Consider the following 25486-nt stretch of genomic DNA (forward strand, 5'->3'; position numbering starts at 1 on the left):
AGAACAGGCCAGTTTGGACCTTTAACCCTGGCTCAGGCTAACATCATAACACCTGTCATAAGGTTAGAGAGAGACTATACACCGGTGTATATATCTCAATGCTATACACACATGATATTGAGTTAAAATATATTTACATATTATTATTGTTTATTTTTTTACCCCTTTTTCTCCCCAATTTTATGTTAGCAAAATGGTAGTTACAGTCTTATCTCATCACTGCAACCCCCGTACAGACTCGGGAGAGGCAAAGGTCGAGAGCCGTGCATCCTCCGAAACACAACCCAACCAAGCTTGTTGACACAATGCCCACTTAACCCGGAAGCCAACCGCACCAATGTGTTGGAGGAAACACCGTACACCTGGCGACCGTGTCAGCATGCACTGCGCCCAGCCCGCCACATGAGTCACTAGTACGCGATGGGACAAGGACATCCCTTCAGGCCAAACCCTCCCCTTACCCAGATGACGCTGGGCCAATTGTGCACTGCCCCATGAGTCTCCCAGTCTCAGCCAGCTGCGACAGAGCCTGGACTCAAACCTAGAATCGCTAGTGGCACAGCTAGCACTGTGATGCAGTGCCTTAGACCACAGCACCACTCAGGAGGCCTCTAAATGTACATATTAAACAAATCATAGTATCCAGGGGATTGTGAAGAACAAGCCTGACATTTAACAACACATGCCGCTGCATTTTCCTCCTGGCTCTCACCTCTGTCGCCTGTCAATCTGTTGCTCGCCATTTTGTGCTCTTTGTGTTTAATTATTATTTTAGTATTTTATTTTTTACCTTTATTTAACTAGGCAAGTCAGTTAAGAACAAATTCTTATTTACAATGACAGCCTACCCCAGCCAAACCTGGATGACATTGGGCCAATTGTGCGCCGCCCTATGGCACTCCCACTCACGGCGGTATATAATACAGCCTAGATTCGAACCAGGGACTGTAGTGACACCTCTTGCACTGAGATGCAGTGCCTTAGACCGCTGCGCCACTCTATTTCACGTAGTTTTTCTCCTCCCTCTATCATCTTTTCCCAATGGTGTAACCTACTGAGGCTATCAGCTAATACAGTTGAAGTCGGAAGTTTACATACACCTTAGCCAAGCACATTTAAACTCAGTTTTTCACAATTCCTGACATTTAATCCTAGTAAAAATTCCCTGTCTTAGGTCAGTTAGGATCACCACTTTATTTTAAGAATGTAAAATGTCAGAATAATAGAGAGAATGAGAACCACATTCCCAGTGGGTCCAAAGTTTACATACACTCAATTCGTATTTGGTAGCATTGCCTTTAAATTGTTTAACTTGGGTCAAACGCTTCGGGTAGCCTTCCACAAGCTTCCCACAAAAAATTGGATGAATTTTGGCCCATTCCTCCTGACAGAGCTGGTGTAACTGAGTCAGGTTTGTAGACCTCCTTGCTCGCACACGCTTTTTCAGTTCTGCCCACTAATTTTCCATAGGGTTGAGGTCAGGGCTTTGTGATGGCCACTCCAATACCTTGACTTTGTTGTCCTTAAGCCATTTTGTCACAACTTTGGAAGTATGCTTGGGCTCATTGACCATTTGGAAGACCCATTTGCGACCAAGCTTTAACTTCCTGACTGATGTCTTGAGATGTTGCTTCAATAAATCCACATAATTTTCCTTTCTCATGATTCCATCTATTTTGTGAAGTGCACCAATCCCTCCTGCAGCAAAGCACCCCCACAACATTATACTGCCACCCCAGTGCTTCACGGTTGGGATGGTGTTCTTCGGCTTGCAAGCCTCCTCCTTTTTCCTCCAAACACAAGGATGGTCATTATGGCCAAACAGTTTAACAAAAAAAATGTCCAGAGGACATTTCTTCAAAAAGTATGATCTTTGTCCCCATGTGCAGTTGCAATGCGTAGTCTGGCGTTTTTATGGCGTTTTTGGAGCAGTAGCTTCTTCCTTGCTGAGCGGCCTTTCAGGTTATGACGGTTGCGTGGTCCCATGGTGTTTATACTTGCATGCTATTGTTTGTACAATTATTTTCTGAGGTCTTGGCTGATTTCTTTTGATTTTCCCATGATGTCAAGCATAGAGCCACTGAGTTTGAAGGTAGGCCTTGAAATACATCCACAGATACACCTCCAATTGACTCAAATGATGTCAATTAGCCTATCAGAAGCTTCTAAAGCCATGACATAATTTTCTGGAATTTTCCAAGCTGTTTAAAGGCACAGTCAACTTATAGTATGTAAACTTCTGACCCACTGGAATTGTGATACAGTGAATTCTAAGTGAAATAATCTATCTGTAAACAATTGTTGGAAAAATGACTTGTGTCATGCACAAAGTAGATGTCCTAACCGACTTGACAAAACTATAGTTTGTTAACAAGAAATTTGTGGAGTGGTTGAAAAACGATTTTTAATGACTCCAACCTAAGTGTATGTAAACTTCCGACTTCAACTGTATACACATGAGAGATCGCAGTATTCCGATCCCTTTACTTTTTCTGCATTTTACTATTACAGCCTTATTCTAAAATGTATTAAATAAAAAAAATCCTCAGCAATCTGCACACAACATGCCCAATTATGACAAAGCAAATTTAAAAAAATACACGTTTTACATATTTACATAAGTATTTAGACCCCTTGCTATGAGACTTGAAATTGAGCTCAGGTGGATGGTGTTTCCATTGATCATCCTTGAGATGTTTCTACAACGTGATTGGAGTCTACCTGTGGTACATTCAATTGATTGGACATGATTTTGAATGGCACACACCTGTCTGTACAAGGTCCCACAGTTCACAGTGCATGTCCGAGCAAAAACCAAGCCATGAGGTTGAAGGAATTGTCTGTAGAACTCTGAGACAGGATTATGTCGAGCCACACATCTGTGGAAGGGTCCCAAAAAATATCTGCAGCATTGAAGGTCCCCAAGAACACAGTGGCCTCCATCACTCTAAAATGGAAGACGTTTGGAACCACCAAGACTCTTCCTTGAGCTGACCACCTGGCCAAACTGAGCAATTGGAGGAGAAGGGCCTTGGTCAGGGAGGTGACCAAGAACCCGATGGTCACTCTGACAGAGCTCTCGAGTTCCTCTGTGGAGATGGGAGAATCTTCCAGAAAGACAACCATCTCTGCAGCACCTCACCAATAAGGCCTTTATGGTAGAGTGGCCAGACGGAAGCCACTCCTCAGTAAAAGGCACATGACAGCCTGCTTGGAGTTTGCCAGAATGCACCTAAAGACTCTCAGACCATGAGAAACTAGATTCTCTGGTCTGAAGAGGAAAAAGATTGAACTCTTTGGCCTGAATGCCAAGTGTCATATCTGGAGGAATCCTAGCATCATCCCTACGGTGAAGCATGATGGTGGCATCATCATGGTGTCAGAGTGTTTTTCAGTGGCAGGGACTGGGAGACTAGTCAGGATCAAGGCAAAGATGAACAGAGCAATGTACAGAGAGATCCTTGATGAAAACCTGCTCAAGAGCGCTCAGGACCTTAGACTAGGGCGAAGATTCACCTTCCAACAGGACAACGACCCTAATCACACAGCCAAGACAACGTAGGGGTGGCTTCGGGACAAGTCTCTGAATGTCCTTGAGTGATCCAGCCAGAGCCCAGACTTGAACCCGATCGAACATCTCTGGAGAGTTCTGAAAATATCTGTGCAGTGACTTTCCCCATCCAACCTGACAGAGCTTGAGAGAATTTGCTGAGAAAAATGGGATAAACTCCCCAAATTCAGGTGTGCCAAGTTTGTAGTGTCATACCCAAGAAGTCTCAAGGCTGTATTTGCTGCCAAATGTGCTACAACAAAGTTCTGAGTAAAGCGTCTGAATACTTATCTAAATGTTATATTTCTGTAATTTTTGGGGGGATAAATTAGCAAACATTTCTGAAACCTGTTTTTGCTTTGTCATTATGGGGTATTGTCTATAGATTGATGATAGGGAAAAACAATTTAATCCGTTTTGGAACAAGGCTGTAACCTAACAAAATGTGGAAAAGTCAAGGGATCTGTATACTTTCCGAAGGCACTGTGTATGGACATTTTACACCTGCAAATGTCATTTACTTATGAATAAAGAAGTGCAATTTCATCTACAGTAGATATGTATGCAGTCTAATTTGTAATATATGTCTGAGATGGGAAAATGTTCTAATGAGAAATATCTCCCTCTCTCTTTCATATGCTGCTGCTGTTCCTCTCCCTCATTTTACCACTGAATGATGGAACTACACAGGTGAGCTGATTTAGATTTTTCCTCTTTGAGTACGTTGTGTTTATTGGGAGAAAGTCAGGAGAAAGTACTCAATCTCAATTCTCAGGGCAAAACCATGTAAAAGGATTCTTACATTTAATTTAAGTCTTCTTAGACCGCTGAGAAGTGCAGCACCCTCGTATGTCTCACCCTTTTCCTCCCACCGGCAACGTCAGCCATAGCCGTAGACTGTGTAGCGGGGTAATGTAACCCGATTCTAATGTAACATGACATCTGCGATAAGCCAAAATGCCATAAAAAATGTTTGTGCATAGCAGACCTTGCCCCCCTGGTCTCTCCCTTGGTCATGCTCCAAATCCCCTCACTCCTGTCCTATCGCCCCTTCATCACCCCTCCTCCTCCACTGACCGTGGTTGAGGTGTTTGGTCACACTTGGACAGAGTCTATAGTGATGGAGGCTAAACTGAGTCACCGTGGCAGTGGGCTTTAGCTTTAACAGGAATCTTAGTAATTCTGAAATAGCATCTCTTCAGAGCCCTTACAAATGACTCCTCTTGAACTTTCAAATCACTGCCTCCCCTTGAGCTGTCAACCCTGCCATTCAAAGTGCTACCTCCTCCATTGGACAAGGCCCTGGAGTCTAAATCTAAATTCAATAGCTAGAGACTTCCGTTCATTTCCATAGGCTGCGTCTCAATCCACTGCATCCGCAGGTGTCGGCCATTTGGCTCTACAGTGGAAGGCGGCAGAGTTACAATGGTATTTGTGAGTCCAGGAGACATCCTGGAAACAGGTCTTCTCACTTTAACATCTGTAAAGTCCAACCGGTTTGAGGCTATAAGCTACTATGACCCCACTATGAAAAGCTCAGACTCTTCCAGTCACGAACTTGTCGTCCATTTTGCTCTGATGCCCAAAAGCTTCACAGGACTCGTCTGAAGTCAACCCGTCGGCGTGCCAACTTGTCACAGGTCTTCTCACGAAAACGTCTGTCAATTTGTCTGTCGGTTTGAGTTAGAAACTATTATAACCCCACTATAAAAAACAGACTCTCTCAAACTCAGATGTGTCATCTGTTTTAAAGCTTCGTATGACTCATTAGAAGGTCACCCAGTGATTTTATTCCCCCTGAGCTTTCTTATTGCTCTCAGATGTAGGAACCATACTGTACTTTATAAAACATACTTCCTTTTGCAAATTTGTTTTTATTCTGGGTTGCCATGTAGGAATTTGTTATTCAATGCGTTTCAATGGGCTAATAGCAGTAAGGCCAAATTCAATGTTTCATCAAAGAAAAAGAAAATTGATATCTTTTTTTATACCTACAGGTGTCCTAAATGGTTTGTTTAATGGCCATCTTAAAACAATTCTAGGTATTAACTTAGTAGATATCGCCATCTAAGGACTTAGGCCTACAAGGGCCATTCACATGAAGTCTTGAGGTAACATTTGAATCAAATGCCTCAGAGAAATAGAGGTAAAAATCAGAAGGTAAAGAGATAAAACAGCACCTCCTGCAGTGCGGAGGGAGCAATGTTTACCAACCTTTGTTTGCATACTGTCTGTCATTTTCCTTTCTCTTCTATCTCGTTCATTACAGAGCTTTATATCCCTCTGACAAGTTGTCACTTCCTCCCAGCCTTTTGTCCTTTTAAAAAAAGAACATGAATTATGCAGCTGGCTCCTGCCTTTGATGGTGCTGTTGTCAGTCCAAATCACTTTGGAAAACAGAAGGGAGAGAATTTTTTTTTTTTTTGGAGTTGTATGTTTGTGAAACCGGCTAGAGGGTGTAGCTGATGAAAGTGTTTTCTATGTTTGTGGCTCTCAGAGAGATCTCTGCATTATGTACACTTAGTTTTGTTATCTAACATGTGGTCTCTAAAGAAAGCCCTATCTAGTTTGATCAGCTGAATTCACCTCTGTAAGCACAGACGATCAGTGCTGTCAGCATAGTACAATAGGGCAATCATATGTGTTTTTAGTGGGACTTTGAATGGCACATAATACTTACTTTTTGACTGTGGGCACATGTGGGATGTAGTGAGATTCTTGGTTGGTATTGGAATGTCAAACAGTACATGTCCTAGCTCAACACATATACAAAGCACAAGGTGCAGTACTATGCTCTTACTTACACTGTGTTCATTGACAAAGTGTTCATTACAATTGCCTAAGGAAAAAATAGGTCTTTGCTGGGTCACACAATGTAAAGTAGAACAGCATACACAATCTGGAGGAATGCAGGTGTATTGAAATAAACTGCACCTGGCGAGTCTCATTATAAAATGACTGGCTGTTGGGGGGAAATTTAGTGTGAACTCCTCTCCTGAATGCGGTGGCGTGCTATAGCATCTGAAGCACAGTAATTATACATCAAAGCTAATCAGAGTGCTGTAACTGATTGTGTAACATTGTTTGTTTATTCTGCGGTGATGTCAGATCCCAGCGGGGAGACTGTTGTGACTGGAGCGTGTCTGTGTGGTCTCAGTTAGGATGACAAATACAAACAAACAGGTTCAGGTGTTGAATGTAATTTCCTCTGTATGTTTATTACGTAATGATATGGGGTGAGGATGGGGTGAGGGTGGGTCAGATGGAGCTATACCTGCTGAGATGAGTATACCTGCTGAGTTTAAAGGGGCTTGAAGAACTCCCCATAGCCTCAGTCCAGTTTGTCAGGAGTGAACAGAACGGTGGAGTTCTGAGGGTTGGTAAATAAAAAGAGAGCGGCTTACCCTTTTCACAGAGCTCTGTGTGTTGTGTGTGTAGTACCTGACCTTGCAATAACGTTCCTCTGGATGTCATGGCATTTCTATCGTGAAGCAGGAAAAAGGGCTGCAGATCATCTTTATTATTTCTCAGGAAGTGATCTCTGATCCCGGCTGTGTGCTGAGACCAAACCACTGGATGCAACCATCCAGCCTCCTCGCTTCCCTGCCTCACTTTGTTGATTTTCAGTTTTTTCTGTGTGTGTAAAACTTTTGTGGGTATTTTCCTGTCTCAGTCAGTCTGGGGTGGGCTGGTCCACAGGGACATGTCCTTCTAGTCACCTCTACATTATGGCCACCAGAGGCCTTTGTACATATTGATTATAACATAACCAATGCAGGTTCAGACCCCAGGTGCTCTAGTGGTCAAACTTGGATGAATGCCCCCTAAACTTTGGCAGGTGTTAAATGTAATTTGTGTGTGTGTGGGTCAGTGGTGGTCTGTGCCGTTGAAGATGATCAAGGAATATTTTTTTTCATGAGCATGTCCTTATTTCTAAACTCAGCAAAAAAAAAAAAAAGTCATTTTTTCGGGACCCTGTCTTTCAAAGATAATTTGAAAAAATCCAAATAACTTCACAGATCTTCATTGTAAAAGGTTTCAACACTGTTTCCCATACTTGTTCAATGAACCATAAACAATTAATGAACATGCACCTGTGGAACGGTCATTAAGACACTAACAGCTTACAGACGGTAGGCAATTAAGGTCACAGTTATGAAAACTTAGGACACTAAAGAGGCCTTTCTACTGACTCTGAAAAACACCAAAAGAAAGATGCCCAGAGTCCCTGCTCATCTGCGTGAACGTGCCTTAGGCATGCTACAAGGAGGCATGAGGACTGCAGATGTGGCCAGGGCAATAAATTGCAATGTCCGTACTGTGAGACGCCTAAGACAGCGCTACAGGGAGACAGGACAGACAGCTGATCGTCCTCGCAGTGGCAGACCACGTGTAACAATACCTGCACGGGATCGGTACATCTGAACATCACACCTGCGGGACAGGTACAGGATAACAACAACAACTGCCGGAGTTACACCAGGAACGCACAATCCCTCCATCAGTGCTCAGACTGTCCGCAATCAGCTGTGAGAGGCTGGACTGAGGGCTTGTAGGCCTGTTGTAAGGCAGGTCCTCACCAGACATCACCGGAAACAACGTCGCCTATCGCTAGACCTGACAGGACTGGCAAAAACGAGTCACTGATGAGTCGCAGTTTGTCTCACCAGGGGTGATGGTCGGATTTGCGTTTATCGTCGAAGGAATGAGCATTACACTGAGGCCTGTACTCTGGAGCGGGATCAATTTGGAGGTGGAGGGTCCGTCATGGTCTGAGGCGGTGTGTCACAGCATCATCGGACTGAGCTTGTTGTCATTTCCAGGCAATCTCAACGCTGTGTGTTACAGGGAAGACATCCTCCTCCCTCATGTGGTACCCTTCCTGCAGGGCCATCCTGACATGACCCTCCAGCATGACAATGCCACCAGCCATACTGCTTGTTCTGTGCGTGAATTCTTGTAAGACAGGAATGTCAGTGTTCTGCCATGGCCAGCGAAGAGCCCGGATCTCAATCTCATTGAGCACATCTGGGACTTGCTGGATCGGAGGGTGAGGGTTAGGGCCATTCCCCCCAGTAACATCTCACAGCAAGAACTGGCAAATCTGGTGCAGTCCATGAGGAGGAGATTCACTGCAGTACTTAATGCAGCTGGTGGCTGTTAGTCACATGTCTGTGGAACCTGTTCAATTTATGTCTGTTGTTGAATCTTGTTATGTTCATACAAATATATACATATGTAAGAGGACGTTTCTTTTTTTGCTGTTTATTACAGCATATTAGATGACTCTTATTGATATTCCATTCAACCAGTTCTATGTAACAGTGATAGGTTTAGGCTGCTACATGATACTCACATTTTCCCTGTACCCATCATGAGGTTGCTACAACCTAGCCTATGAATGACAGTTTACAATGTAGGGGCACACAGGTCGAGAGACAAATGTGAGGTGACAGACAGTGACACATAGACAGACAGTGACATTCAATACAACCTTGTACACTCTTGCCTGCATCTTTCTGTTATAGGGTGTAATCATTTGTCCAACAGTTGCAAATTAAAGTTTGTATTGGACAAATTCAGGTATGTTTATCCCCGTTTTGTTCCTTTTCCTTCCGTTTAAGAAATGTTTTTCAACAGAATCAGAGCAATGAATACACCCCTGATCACGCGTAAACACAGTTCACTTTCATAGCAGCTGTGCTCTCCTCCTCTCAGCTCTTCCCTTCACTTGTGGACTTCAATGCACAGCACATCAGCTGTACGTGACCAGGCAAAAAAAAACTTTCCAGGCCAAACCCTATCATAACCAATACACACAGCCTACATCGTTGTCACCATATTAGCTAAAGTAACAATCATGAAGTAACGTTACAGTTTACAGTCAGTAAGCAGTAAGCAGTACTACCCCACAGAGTGCTGTTGAGGCTGCTGTATACCTTTTTTGCAAAATAGTGTGTTTTAAGCAATTAGTTGGTGACATATGATTATATTTTGTATAGTTTTATCTAAAAAATAACTTTTTAAATGTTTTACAATTTTTATTTTTATCAATTTCGCTGAGGAGGATGGTCCTCCCCTTCCTCCTCTGATCAGCCTCCACTGTGTATGTGGAATCTGTTTTGTACAGTGTAAAAGCTCTATGCTCTCTAAACGCAGAGGTGTTGAAAATGTCTGATTCTACAGAGATAAAGATCCATATATTGCTGACATTGTATTCAATCAATCATTGTGTCTTTCCTTTCAGATTACTTCCAGCAAATTTGCAGAAAAAGACCCACACAAAATGTCAATGGTAGGATTGCCTCAGTGCTTTACAACAAGGACAGATTGGCCTTGAAATTGTATTTGTTTGGAAAATTGCAGGGAAAATCCATAAGTCCCGCTGAGGTTCTGCACGCAATTTTAAGACAGATTTCAATCTAGGCCAGAGTGAAATTGATAGTTTTGCGAAGTTATAAAGCAGTTTTCTTGCACTTAAAACTTGCTGCATACTAAGTTGTACTTACATTATTGTTTGGCATTCTGAGAACTTTTCAGTCTAGGAATGCAGTATTCAATCCCCTTGGCCGTCTTTATCTTGCTGAGGATACGTGTCACCTATGGATTTTCTGTTGTGTCTGGTTGTGTCTGTCTGTCTCCCCAGGGCAGTTCTATACCCTGCCTAGAGACAGACTAAGCCTCGGGTAGCAGGAGACTAGGTTTTAAGATAACAAAGGTTAAAACAACGGGATTCTAATATGCCATACCTCTTTGCAAAAACGGGACCAGCATTACAACTTAGCAACGGTGCTAGTAGTTATCAACAGCACTGGTCCAATGAATTAGTTTATTTTCAAACACTGCAGCATGGAAATATTACATTGTCTTAATCTGTATATATTCAACCTAGGCAGGAGGCTCAGACAACAGGAAGTTCAACAGCCTCGGGAAGACAGATCAGTGAAATCAGTGGGCAGCCTGCCATGATTGAGGACCTCTTTCCATGAGAATAGACATACTGTATACAGTATCTGTTGCAGAGACTCATCTATGTTTATTGTTGAACGCCGAAAGCTGAACGAGAGACCTCGGTTTATTGTTTTTGTAAAGCTGACAATGTTTTTATTTTATTTTGGTTCCTGCGACTCTGTTGGGCTTAGTTGCTGTGAGCGCTGCTGACTGTCCCGGGATCCCTCCAGATTCCACAGAGGGGGAGAGACACGGAAGCCCAGCTAGCCTAGCTGGCTCTGTGGTCTCAAATGGAGGTCGCTATTGAACATTTCCAGTGCTGCAGGTGCTGTGTTTACTTTGCTTTGTTCCGGGACAATATGGACTGCGCTAACTTTCAATGTAGCAACTGCTTGCTTACAGAGGACTACAGGGGGCATTGGCTAGTCTTAGCAAGCAAGTAGCAAACCTACACAAGCTACTGGGGAATCCACGCCGCCTTCTTTTTATTTTTCTTCCACCCCAGTAGCCGGACGCCGCTCTAGTCGTCGTGTCGGCTCTCCACAGCCGACTGGCTGGTGCTTAGCAGGGTTCCATCCCCAAAGGGGTCTCCCCCTTCGCTGGAGAACGGAGCTGTTCTCAACCCAACCAACCAGCCATGGAGATACGTCACTCACCTTGGAAGTCCAGAGGTTCCAGCGCCTTCTTCCTTCGGGGCTTCCCATTCAAGATCGGATCAGGAGGTACCTGCGTCTTTGTCCTCTGTTCTGTCTCCCTCTCCGGTGGCTTCTACCTCGGTTTCAGATCCTCGGGGCTCCCATCCTCATCAGACCGTGAGGCTGCCTGAGAGACCGGCCCATTTAACATCGCCAGCTGTCATTATAGGCAGCTCTATGGAGAGAAACATCTCGGTTCCCAAGGCAAAAACCGTGTGCTACCCAGGAGCACGAGTACAGGACATCCCAAGGCTGCTTCCGACTGTTCTACGACAGATGCCGGGAGCTGACACTTTCGTAGTCCAGAACTGATTTTAGCATTTAAAGACTCCAAAAAACGGCCAATCATTTCAGGTCCAGTACCATTGTTGGGCCGCAGGTGTGAAAGATTCAGCAGGCTACTGGCCTTACACATCTGGCTAAAAGATTATTGTAGCTCTGCTGGAGTCACTTTAATAGATAACTTTGACACCTTCTGGAAACAGAAGATACTCTACTGGAATGACAGAGTCCATCCAAATCATCTTGGCTCCTGGACTCATTTCAAGGCTGTGTTGAAACAATGACTTTTTAATGACCCTCAGCTAATCCCTACCATTGTGACAATGAGTTGTCATAATGCTGCATTACATGGACATTATCCTAAGGGTGTTGGCAGACACAATGTAAGGAATTTAATTTATGTCCCCCTAACTGCCCTGAATACCTGTGTTAATCCTACAGCTATTGGATGCAGTAATCATGAGACTATGAATCAGAGTTACACTGTTAGCACTGAGGCAGTGTGCCCTAGTAGGAAGACCACTTTGTGCAGCTCACCCTGCACTAGAAAAGTCTACTGCTGATAAGCTTTCCAGTAAAGCATTAAAAACAATCAAGCAACCCAGAAAAGTGCTAAAAATAGATTAACATATGCAGCCTGAGAAACAAGGCCCATGAAGTCAATGACTTGCTTGTAACAGATGACATTCAATGTGCCCCCGCACGTTGACTCTGTACCGGTACCCCTTGTATAAAGCCTCGCAATTGTTATTTTACTGCTGCTCTTTAGTTCTTTGTTACTTTTATTTGTTACATTTTTTAGGTATGTTCTTAACTGCATTGTTGGTTAAGGACTTGTATGTAAGCGTTTCACTGTAAGTACTACACCTGTTGTATTCGGGGCATGTGACATATACAATTTGATTTGATTCTGATCTCTGAAACTCACAAGATCTAATGTTATATACTGTTGAAGTAATATAGCTACAGGTTCATCTGTCTCACCTAAAGCCAATTCTTGTGAGAAGCTGGTATAGACCACCAAGTGCTAACAGTCAGTACCTGGATAATATGTGTGAAATGCTTGATAATGTATGTGATATCAACAGAGAAGTATATTTTCTTGGTGACTTAAATATTGACTGGCTCTCATCAAGCTGCCTTCTCAAGAAAAAATGTCTAACTGTAACCAGTGCCTGCAACCTGTTTCAGGTTGTCAGTCAACCTTCCAGAGTATTTACAAACAGCACAGGAATGAAATCATCAACATGTATTGATCATATCTTTACTAATGCTGCAGAAATTTGCTTTGAAGCAGTATCCAAATCCATACATGTAAAGGTCCTGTGTGTAGCTGGTGCAGAGAGTCAGGCGCAGGACAGCAGATGAGTAATCAACGTATTTTACTTAAAATACACAAATACAAAGCAATATAGTGAGCCCATAATAACGGACCGATTTACAACGAACATTTACTCACAAACAAACATGCGGGAACAGAGGGTTAAATAATGAACAAGTAATTGGGGAATTGAAACCAGGTGTGTAAGACAAAGACAAAACAAATGGAAATTGAAAAGTGGATCGGCGATGGCTAGAAGGCCGCTGACGTCGACCACCGAACGCCGCCCGAACAAGGAGAGGGACCGACTTCGGCGGAAGTCGTGACAGTACCCCCCCCTTGACAAGCGGTTCCAGCAGCGCGCCGACACCAACCGCAGCAACGAAGGGTCCAAGACGTCCTCCACCGGCACCGAACATCTCTCCTCCGGACCGTACCGGAGTGGACCAGCCAGCACCGGCTTAAGGAGACACACATGGAACGAGGGATTACTACGGTAATCTGGGGGAAGCTGTAACCTGTAGCATACCTCATTTAGTCTCCTCAGGACTTTGAATGGCCCCACATACCGCGGACCCAGCTTCCAGCAGGGCAGGCGGAGGGGCAGGTTTTGGGTCGAGGGCCAGACCCGGTCCCCCGGTGCAAACACCGGGGCCTCACTGCGGTGGCTGTCGGCACTCGCCTTCTGCCGCCTCACGGCCCATTGCAGGTGCACATGGGCGGCATCCCAGGTCTCCTCCGAGCACTTAAACCATTCCTCCACTGCAGGAGCTTCGATCTGGCTCTGATACCAAGGTGCCAGAACCGGCTGATACCCCAGTACGCACTGGAAGGGAGAGAGGTTAGTGGAGGAGTGGCGGAGTGAGTTTTGGGCCATCTCTGCACAGGGGATGAACACCGCCCACTCCCCCGGCTGGTCCTGGCAATATGACCGCAGGAAACTACCCACATCCTGGTTTACTCTCTCCACCTGCCCGTTACTCTCGGGGTGAAAAGGTGAGGCTGACCGAGACCCCCAGACGCTCCATAAACGCTCTCCAGACACTGGGCATGAACTGGGGACTCCGATCAGAGACTATGTCCTCAGGCACCACGTAGTGCCGGAAGACTAGGGCCGTAGGGAGACCAGGCAAAGAGAGGAGATGGCAGGACTTAGAAAACCAATTCACAACGACCAGGATCGTGGTGTTGCCCTGTGAGGGAGGAAGATCCATCAGGAAGTCCACCGACAGGTGCGACCACGGCCGTTGCGGAATGGGCAGGGGTTGTAACTTCCCTCTGAGCAGGTGCCTGGGAGCCTTGCACTGGGCTCACACTGAGCAGGAGGAAACATAAACCCTCACGTCCTTGGCCAAGGTGGACCACCAGTACTTCCCACTAAGGCAACAAACCGTCCGACCGATGCCAGGGTGACCAGAGGAGGGTGACGTGTGGGCCCAATAGATCAAACGGTCGCGGACAGCTGACGGAACGTACAGGCGCCCAGCTGGACACTGGGGGGGAGTGGGCTCTGTGCGTAACGCCCGCTCGATGTCCGTGTAAAGCTCCCACACCACCAGTGCCACCAGGCAAGAGGCCGGAAGTATGGGACTGTGATCCATGGACCGCTCCTCTGTGTCATACATCTGGGACAGTGCATCTGCCTTACCGTTCTGGGAACCTGGTCTGTAGGACAGAGTGAAAACAAAACGGGTAAAGAACATGGCCCACCTTGCCTGGCGAGGGTTCAGTCTCCTCGCTGCCCGGATGTACTCCAGATTGCGGTGGTCAGTCCAGATGAGAAAAGGGTGTTTAGCCCCCTCAAGCCAATGTCTCCACGCCTTCAGAGCCTTGACAACAGCCAACAGCTCCCTGTCCCCCACATCATAGTTTCGCTCCGTCGGGCTGAGCTTCTTCGAAAAGAAAGCACAGGGGCAGAGCTTTGGTGGAGTGCCCGAGCGCTGAGAGAGCACGGCTCCTATCCCAGCCTCGGATGCGTCCACTTCCACTATGAATGCCAAAGAGGGATCCGGATGAGCTAGCACGGGAGCCTAGGTAAACAGAGCCTTCAGGTGACCAAAAGCCCTGTCCGCCTCAGTCGACCACTGCAGCCGCACCGGTCCCCCCTTCAGCAGTGAGGTAATGGGAGCTGCTACCTGACCAAAACGGATAAACCTCCGGTAGTAGTTGGCAAACCCTAGAATCCGCTGCACTACCTTTACCGTGGTGGGAGTCAGCCAAATACGCACAGCTGAAATGCGGTCATTCTCCATCTCCACCCCTGAAATGGAAATGCGGTACCCTAGGAAGGAGACAGACTGTTGGAAGAACAGACATTTCTCAGCCTTGACGTACAGGTCATGCTCCAACAGTCGACCAAGCACCCTGCGCACCAGGGACACATGCTCGGCGCGTGTAGTGGAGTATATCAGAATGTCGTCGATATACACCACTACACCCTGCCTGTGCAGGTCCCGGAAAATCCCATCAACCAAGGCCTGGAAGACTGATGGAGCATTCATCAACCCATACAGCATGACGAGGTATTCATAGTGCCCTGAGGTGGTACTAAATGCCGTCTTTCACTCGTCCTCCTCCCGGATACGCACCAGGTTGTAAGCGCTCCTGAGATCCAATTTTGTGAAGAAGCGCGCCCCGTGCATTGACTCGATCGCACTGGTGATGAGAGGCAGCGGGTAGCTGTACCTCACAGTGATCTGATTGATACCTCGATAGTCAATACACGGGCGCAGACCCCCATCTTTCTTCTTCACAAAAAATAAACTTGAGGAGGCAGGCGAAGTAGAGGGCCGAATGTATCCCTGCCCAGGGATTCGGAGACATATGTTTCCGTCTCGTTATGGAACACAGCTACCTCATCACGTGAACGCTCACCAATGAACTCATGTCATTTTCTGAGTCACCAACTTCCCGGCCTTCTTGTTTGCTCTCTGTTCACTGCAAAAGCCTGAAACAAGGTTCTAAAGACTGTTTACATCTAGTGGAAGCCTTAGGAAGTGCAAAATTAACCCTAAGTCACTGTGTGTTAGATAGGTAATGACTTGAAAAGACTACAAGCATCAGATTTCCCACTTCCTGGTTGGATTTTTCTCAGGTTTTTGCCTGCCATATCAGTTCTGTTATACTCACAGACATAATTCAAACAGTTTGAGAAACTTCAGAGTGTTTTCTAACCACATCTACTAATAATATGCAAATATTTGACTCTGGGCCCGAGTATTAGGCAGTTTACTCTGGGCACGCTTTTCATCCGAAATCGAAAATACTGCCCCCTATACCTTAAAAAGTTAAGAAAATTATTGTAAAAACTGTTAAATCCCCTTGGATTGATGAGGAATTTAAAAATTGTATGGTTGAGGGATGAGGCAAAAGGTATGGCAAATAAGTCTGGCAGCCCAACTGATTGGCAAACGTACTGCAAATTAAGAAATCATGTGACTAAGCTAAATAAAAATAAAAATAAACTATACTATGAAACAAAGATAAATTATATAAAGAATGACAGTAAAAAGCTTTGGAGCACCTTAAATGAAATTTTGGTGAAAAAAGCCAACACGGCTCCATCATTCATTGAATCAGATGGCTCTTTTATCACAAAACCCACTGACATTGCTAAGTACTTTAATGACTTTTTCATTGGCAAGATCAACACACTTAGGGATGACATGCCAGCAACAAACGCTGACACTACACATACAAGTATATCTGACCAAATTATGAAAGGCAAGAAATGTATTTTTAAATTCCATACAGTCAGTGTGGAAAATTATTGTTGTTTATCAACAATGACAAGCCACCGTGGTCTGACAATCTCAATGGAAAATTACTGAGGATAGTAGTGGACGATATTGCCATTCCTATTTGCCACATCTTCAATTTAAGCGTACTGGAAAGTGTGTGCCCTCAGGCCTGGAGGGAAGCTAATGTCATTCCGCTACCCAAGAATAGTAAAGCCCCCTGTTACCAGCCTGTTACCAACCCTTAGTAAACTTCTGTAAACCCCCCTGTTACCAGCCTGTTACCAACCTTTAGTAAACTTCTGAAAAAAATGTGTTTGATCAGATACAATGCTATTTCACAGTAAACAAATTGACAACAGACTTTCAGCACTTATATAGGGAAGGACACTCAACAAGCACAGAACTTACACATATGACTGATGATTGACTGAGAGAAATTTATGGTCAAATTATTGTGAGGGCTGTCTTGTTTGTCACAGTATCCATCGTGGATTTGAAAGGAGGACCAAGGCGCAGCAGAAGTGTGGACACTCATGTTTCTTTAATTAACAAAACAAGTAAAGTATCCACTGGGAAAAACAATAAACAAACAATGAACAGTACTCACGATACGACAGGGTAGCAGGCTAAACCAAAAAAAGCAGTGCTCACCACAATTCCCCACAACCCCCAGTGACAAACATACTCCTACATATATGACTCCCAATCAGGAACAACGATCCCCAGCTGTTCCTGATCAGGAGTCACAAGACACAGAGAGCATTCAAACACACACACACAAGACTGCCACGTCCTGACCCCCAAACTACTACAACAGCTCCATCTGCTGGTCAGGACGTGACAGTACCCCCCCCTCAAGGTGCAGACCCCGGAATGCACCTAACCACAAAACAAAACACCAACAAACAAAATCCCCAACAAAACCCATAAACAGTAACCCTTAAACAATAAGGGAGGGAGGGGAGGGTGGCTGCCGTCACCGACGGCACTGTGCTACACCCTCCCTCCCCAACCCACCTATCCTGGAGGTGGCTCAGGTGCAGGCCGTTCCTGGCTGTCGGGGAAGTCTGGCAGCTCGGGGCGGTCTGGCAGCTCGGGGCAGTCTGGGCAGTCTGGCAGCTCGGGGCAGTCTGGGCAGTCTGGCAGCTCGGGGCAGTCTGGGCATTCTGGCAGCTCAGGACAGTCTGGGCAGTCTGGCAGCTCGGGACAGTCTGGGCAGTCTGGCGGCTCGGAACAGTCCGGCAGCTCAGGGCAGTCTGGCCACTCCGGCAGTTCAGGGCAGTCTGGCCACTCCGGCAGTTCAGGGCAGTCTGGCCACTCCGGCAGTTCAGGGCAGTCTGGCCACTCTGGCGACTGTTGACTGGCGGGCAGCTCTGATGACTGTTGACTGGCGGGCAGCTCTGACGACTGTTGACTGGCGGGCAGCTCTGACGACTGTTGACTGGCGGGCAGCTCTGACGACTGTTGACTGGCGGGCAGCTCTGACGACTGTTGACTGGCGGGCAGATCTGACGACTGTTGACTGGCGGGCAGCTCTGACGACTGTTGACTGGCGGGCAGCTCTGACGACTGTTGACTGGCGGGCAGCTCTGACGACTGTGGACTGGCGGGCAGCTCTGGTGACTGTTGACTGGCGAGGCTGGGTTTACGCACTTGAAGCCTGGTTTGTGGTGCTGGTACGGGCCGGGCCGGACTGGGGACACGCACCACTAACCTGGTGCGGGGAGCAGGGACGGGCCGGACAGGACTGGGGACATGCACCACTAACCTGGTGCGGGGAGCAGGGACGGGCCGGACAGGACTGTGAACACGTACTGGTGACCTGAAGCGTGGAGCCGGTTTAGCCACTCATCCTGGCTGGATGCCCATCCTAGCACGGCATGTGCTGGGCATGTCCACCGGACGCACCGGGCTGTGCGGGCGCACTGGCGACACAGCGCGCAACTCTGCATACCATGGCTCCTCCTCCAGATCTTCCCTCTGCAGGTCCTCAATCAACTGCCTCATCATCTTCGTCTCTTCCTCCACCGTCATCCCCCACGAGAGCAGTGGTCTAGGCTCCTCCTCTGCCCTTCCGGACCACCCCATTAGCCCCCCAAAAAATATTTCTTGGGGGTGTCTTCCGGGCCTCCTTGACCGCCGCCTGCGACTCCTTCCACCGGCTGGCTTTACCTCCTCGACCTGGGAATCCTTCCGCCAGGGTCCTTTCCCTGACTTGATCTCCTCCCAGGTCCAGAACTGCTTCCCCTCGCGAGCCCATCTCTCGCGCTCCTTTTCCTCCCGCTGCTTGGTCCTGGTTCGGTGGTGGGGAATTCTGTCACAGTATCCATCGTGGATTTGAAAGGAGGACCAAGGCGCAGCAGAAGTGTGGACACTCATGTTTCTTTAATTAACAAAACAAGTAAAGTATCCACTGGGAAAAACAATAAACAAACAATGAACAGTACTCACGATACGACAGGGTAGCAGGCTAAACCAAAAAAAGCAGTGCTCACCACAATTCCCCACAACCCCCAGTGACAAACATACTCCTACATATATGACTCCCAATCAGGAACAACGATACCCAGCTGTTCCTGATCAGGAGTCACAAGACACAGAGAGCATTCAAACACACACACAAGACTGCCACGTCCTGACCCCCAAACTACTACAACAGCTCCATCTGCTGGTCAGGACGTGACATTGTTAGACTTCATTGCAGCTTTTGACATCATCGATCATAGTCTGCTGCTGGAAAAACGTATGTGTTATGGCTTTACACCCCCTGCTATAATGAGGATAAAGAGTTACTTGTCTAACAGAACACAGAGGGTGTTCTTTAATGGAAGCCTCTCAAACATAATCCAGGTAGAAGCAGGAATTCCCCAGGGTAGCTGTTTTGGCCCCTTACTTTTTCAATCTTAACTAACGACATGCCACTGGCTTTGAGTAAAGCCAGTGTGTCTATGTATGCGGATGACTCAACACTTAGCACGTCAGCTACTACAGCGACTGAAATAACTGCAACACTTATGAAAGAGCTGCAGTTCGTTTCGGAATGGGTAGCAAGGAATAAGTTAGTCCTAAATATTTCCTAAACTAAAAGCATTGTATTTGGGACAAATCATTCACTAAACCCTAAACCTCAACTACATCTCGTAATGAATAATGTGGAAATTGAGCATGTTGAGGTGACTAAACTACTTGGACTAATCCTCGAATGTAAACTGTCATGGTCAAACATATTGATACAACAGAAGCTAAGATGGGAAGAAGTCTGTCCATAATAAAGCGCAACTCTGCCTTCTTAACAACACTATCAACAAGGCAGGTCCTACAGACCCTGGTTTTGTCGCACCAGGACAACTGTTCAGTTGTGTGGTCAGGTGCCACAAAGAGGGCACGGCTGGCCCTTAAAAGTACACAGAGGTACAGTGGTGGAAAAAAGTATTTGATCCCCTGCTGATTTTGTACGTTTGCCCACTGACAAAGAAATGATCAGTCTATAATTTTAATGGTAGGTTTATTTGAACAGTGAGAGACAGAATAACAACAAAAATATTGAGAAAAAGGCATGTAAAAAATGTTATAAATTGATTTGCATTTTAATGAGGGAAATAAGTATTTGACCCCCTCTCAATCAGAAAGATTTCTGGCTCCCAGGTGTCTTTTATACAGGTAACGAGCTGAGATTAGGAGCACACTCTTAACGGGAGTGCTCCTAATCTCAGCTTGTTACCTGTATAAAAGACACCAGTCCACAAAAGCAATCAATCAATCAGATTCCAAACTCTCCACCATGGCCAAGACCAAAGAGCTCTCCAAAGATGTCAGGGACAAGATTGTAGACCTACACAAGGCTGGAATGGGATACAAGACCATCGCCAAGCATCTTGGTGAGAAGGTGACAACAGTTGGTGCGATTATTCGCAAATGGAAGAAACACAAAAGAACTGTCAATCTCCCTCGGCCTGGGGCTCCATGCAAGATCTCACCTCGTGGAGTTGCAATGATCATGAGAACGGTGAGGAATCAGCCCAGAACTACACGGGAGGATCTTGTCAATGATCTCAAGGCAGCTGGGACCATAGTCACCAAGAAAACAATTGGTAACACACTACGCCGTGAAGGACTGAAATCCTGCAGCGCCCGCAAGGTCCCCCTGCTCAAGAATACATATAAAAGCCCGTCTGAAGTTTGCCAATGAACATCTGAATGATTCAGAGGACAACTGGTGAAAATGTTGTGGTCAGATGAGACCAAAATGTTGCTCTTTGGCATCATCTCAACTCGCCATGTTTGGAGGAGGAGGAATGCTGCCTATGACCCCAAGAACACCATCTCCACCATCAAACATGGAGGTGGAAACATTATGCTTTGGGGGTGTTTTTCTGCTAAGTGGACAGGACAACTTCATCGCATCATTTGACGGGGCCATGTACTGTCAAATCTTGGATGAGAACCTCCTTCCCTCAGCCAGGGCATTGAAAATAGGTCGTGGATCGGTATTCCAGCATGACAATGACCCAAAACACACGGCCAAGGCAACAAAGGAGTGGCTCAAGAAGAAGCACATCAAGGTCCTGGAGTGGCCTAGGGAGCTGAAGGTTCGAGTTGCCAAACATCAGCCTCGAAACCTTAATGACTTGGAAAAGATCTGCAAAGAGGAGTGGGACAAAATCCCTCCTGAGATGTGTGCAAACTTGGTGGCCAACTACAAGAAACATCTGACCTCTGTGATTGCCAACAAGGGTTTTACCACCCAGTACTAAGTCATGTTTTGCAGAGGGGTCAAATACCTATTTCCCTCATTAAAATGCAAATCAATTTATAACATTTTTGACATGCGTTTTTCTGGATTTTTTTGTTATTCTGTCTCTCACTGTTCATATAAACCTACCATTAAAATTATAGACTGATCATTTCTTTGTAAGTGGGCATACGTACAAAATCAGCAGGGGATCAAATACCCCCCCCCCCACTGTAGCATTAATGACATGCATTTCAATCTCTCATGGCTCAAAGTGGAAGAGAGTGTTGATAAGCTGAAGGTACCGAGCTGTCTGTATAAAATACTAGCACACAGCTTGGAGACCCATGCATACCCCACAAGACACGCCACCAGAGGTCTCTTCACAGTCCCCAAGTCCAGAACAGACTATGGGAGGCGTACTAAACTCAGTAAAAAAAGAAACGTCTCTTTTTCAGGACCCTGTCTTTCAAAGATAATTCGTAAAAATCAAAATAACTTCTCAGATCTTCATTGTAAAGGGTTTAAACACTGTTACCATGCTTGTTCAATGAACCATAAACAAATAATGAACATGCACCTGTGGAACGGTCGTTAAGACACTAACAGCTTACAGACGGTAGGCAATTAAGGTCACAGTTATGAAAACTTAGGACACTAAAGAGGCCTTTCTACTGACTCTGAAAAACACCAAAAGAAAGATCTGCGGGAACGTGCCTTAGGCATGCTGCAAGGAGGCATGAGGACTGCAGATGTGGCCAGGAAAATAAATGGCAATGTCCGTACTGTGAGACGCCTAAGACAGTGCTACAGGGAGACAGAACGGACAGCTGAACGTCCTCGCAGTGGCAGACCACGTGTAACAACACCTGCACAGGATCGGTACATCCGAACATCACACCTACGGGACAGGTACAGGATGGCAACAACAACTTCCCGAGTTACACCAGGAACGCACAATCCCTCCATCAGTGCTCAGACTGTCCGCAATAGGCTGAGAGAGGCTGGACTGAGGGCTTGTAGGCCTGTTGTAAGGCAGGTCCTCACCAGACATCACCGGCAACAACGTCACCCATGGGCACAAATCCACCGTCACTGGACCAGACAGGACTGGCAAAAAGTGCTCTTCACTGACGAGTCGTGGCTTTGTCTCATCAGGGGTGATGGTCGGATTCGCGTTTATCTTTGAAGGAATGAGCGTTACACAGAGGCCTGTACTCTTGAGTGGGATCGATTTGGAGGTGGAGGGTCCGTCATGGTCTGGGGCGGTGTGTCACAGCATCATCGGACTGCGCTTGTTGTCACTGCAGGCAATCTCAATGCTGTGCTTTACAGGGAAGAGATCCAATGGCCAGCGAAGAGCCTGGATCTCAATCCCATTGAGCATGTCTGGGACCTGTTGGATCAGAGGGTGAGGGCTAGGGCCATTCCCCCCAGAAATGTCCGGGAACTTGAAGGTGCCTTGGTGGAAGAGTGGGGTAACATCTCACAGCAAGAACTGGCAAATCTGGTGCAGTCCATGAGGAGGAGATGCACTTCAGTACTTAATGCAGCTGGTGGCCACACCAGATACTGACTGTTACTTTTGATTTTGACCCCCCCTTTGTTCAGGGTCACATTATTCAATTTCTGTTAGTCACATGTCTGTGGAACTTGTTCAGTTTATGTCTCAGTTGCTGAATCTTGCTATGTTCATACAAATATTTACACATGTTAAGTTTACAGAAAATAAACCTTGTTGACATTGAGAGGACGTTTCTTTATTTGCTGAGTTTACATAGAGCCATGACTACATGGAACTCTATTCCACATCAGGTAACTTATGGAAGCAGTAGAATCAGATAAAAAAAAGCAGGTAAAAAGACACCTTATGGAACAGTGGGGACTGTGAAGTAACACAAACATAGGCTCAGACACATGCATACACACATATGATAACATACGCACTGTACACACACGTACATATGGATATTTTTCTATGTAGATATGTGGTAGTGGAGTATGTGCATGAGGGCACACAGTTAGTGTGTTGTGAATTCTGTAATTAATGTATTGTAATGTTTTTAAATTTGTATAACTGCCTTAATTTTGCCGGACCCCAGGAAGATTTGGCAGCAGCTAATGGGGATCCATATTAAATACAAATACAAATGCCTTTCCCCAATTTACCTTTCAATCACGATGACAGCTGTAGCTATACTGTGCATCGGGAATTGCTGCTATTAATGATTGGCATGCATTCAAAAGCAGGATAAAGTGTTCTTATTCTGCAGATATCCGAGGTTATCAACTTGGTATTCACACCATGATTGAATCGTAACCAAACATTAATCGCTACAATTATTGCAACAATCATGAAACTTTTTATTCTGTTTAACTAAGCTTTGTTTGTTTTTTTACCATATACATTGCTGTCTGCAGGGACATTTGATTAACAAGATTGGATGAATTGTGTGTTTGTTTAATGCCGCCCACACGAGTGGTAAACCCTTGGTGTGATAGTCTGCAACAGCACACTGCTGATGCTTGCCTCAGGCATTCTATTGGATTCTATATCTGTGCCTCTGCATATAACGTCTTATTTGTGATTGTTGGCATTAACTACAGTATGTAAGCGATATCAGCGGAATGAATAGCATTCCACTAAAACCTTACTTCTCTTGTTTCAAGACCTTCCATGCTGAACCACTTGAATCTTTACTTTATTTTCCCTCTGACCCTCTCCCTCTTGCTCCACTTGTGCTTCTGTAGATCTTCCCGAGCTAGCCAGGCTTGAAATCCAATTTTGTTGCAGCCCTATAGCGAAAAATCCTAATAAGCTAACATGACTCTTTTCATTACACAGAAGCCAATACAGCAATCCATTGCAATGTTATTTTCTATCTCTGTGATGCTAACAGGTGGTTAAGTGCAATGGTAGGAGTCTGGGTAATTGTCTAAATAGATCTTCACAGCCAATGCTTGTTTAGGTTACAGAACACTTGCTTGCTGAGAGTCTGTTCATTATCCAGACTGTTCTTGTCATCTACAGGTGCTTCAAATGAAGTGGTTTGGTGATTTCTCTAGCTTGCAGTAAATGTAATACACAGCACTTTGTTAGTTCATATTAACTACCTCTTATACCATCAGGCGGCTCTCAACTGCTTGCAGCTAGTGGAAACACAACACAAAGATACAGTATCAACAATGTTCACAGAATTTTATAAGAGGCACTATAGATCAATGGTGAACTACAACATCAATAGTGCACATTCCACCAATGAAACAAAATCAGAGGATGGTTTTGCGATGGGTAACCGGGGTTCTACATGCATTCTATATGTGTGTTTTGAGTTTGCAACATGATGCAATAATCATGCAGCTTACAGTTCTTTGTAGGTCTTACTTGTTATACCACACTACAGGGTACTGGGTAGACATGCACATAGAGAGTTTGAGAGCAGAGCTCTCTCCGCATGGAGAGACCGAGGGTAGAGCACTCAAATCTTATTTAGGTGGATTATCAAATTTACTGAAAACATCTGTTTGTAAGGGCATGTAAACTGTTCTGCTTTAGACACAGCAATCCCAACATAATTTAATAAACCACTCTCACTCTGAATTATGAAATGTACTGCCATCTTCAGAAGACACCATTCATTTATCTAGTGGATATGTGGTAGTTTCATTTCAGTGTTCTCTTCTGTCTTAATTTCGTCACTGCTTTCACTTTGAGAGATTGATATCTGCTATCTCTGGGTGAATGTGACAGTTTGTTCTGACAGGCAACACTATTTTTTAATCTCAAAGCTATTTGAGAGGAGAGTTCTATGCTGGTTATTATCTGATAAATCGGATGCTTGCCTTTAAAACAATACTCAATTGGCAATGAACTACATTTCTGTCAGGGCCACAACCACTACTAAACTCTGCAATGACAGTGGAAATATAGTTGGATACACAGAGGAACTATTCCAGACTCATAACAAGATCCTGCCTGACAAGTAAATATTGGAATGATATGAATTTGCAGTGGGCAGAGCAACCATTTATTTGAGCTATAGTGAGTAGCAGCAGCAGGCAATCTATTAGTTGTGGACAGGAGACAGAGTGAGGGAGGGATTGGCTTTTGATCTCCCATAAAGCTGCCAGCCACTCTCTCTTCCCAGAAGCCTCCATATTTCTTCATTAAACGAGACTGGACTCTGTCAGGACCCAATTTGTGCCCAGGACTCA

The 25486-nt window shown here is 45.5% G+C and overlaps 1 protein-coding gene across 3 annotated transcripts in view; it reads left to right on the top strand.

The window, feature by feature from the left end:
- LOC115149124 (seizure protein 6) overlaps nucleotides 1–25486 on the top strand; it is a 261102-nt gene that overhangs the window by 73598 nt on the left and 162018 nt on the right. For 2 of the 3 annotated variants that reach the window (XM_029691662.1, XM_029691661.1), the window contains exon 2: nucleotides 9798–9845. The exons of the other annotated variant lie outside the window; for it this stretch is intronic. In XM_029691662.1, coding sequence (XP_029547522.1) covers nucleotides 9798–9845 — 48 coding nt within the window. The remainder of the gene's footprint in view (nucleotides 1–9797; nucleotides 9846–25486) is intronic. 3 annotated transcript variants of the gene reach the window in all.

The sequence above is a fragment of the Salmo trutta genome, chromosome 15, assembly GCF_901001165.1.
Source record: "Salmo trutta chromosome 15, fSalTru1.1, whole genome shotgun sequence".
Classification (NCBI taxonomy): Eukaryota; Metazoa; Chordata; class Actinopteri; order Salmoniformes; family Salmonidae; genus Salmo; species Salmo trutta.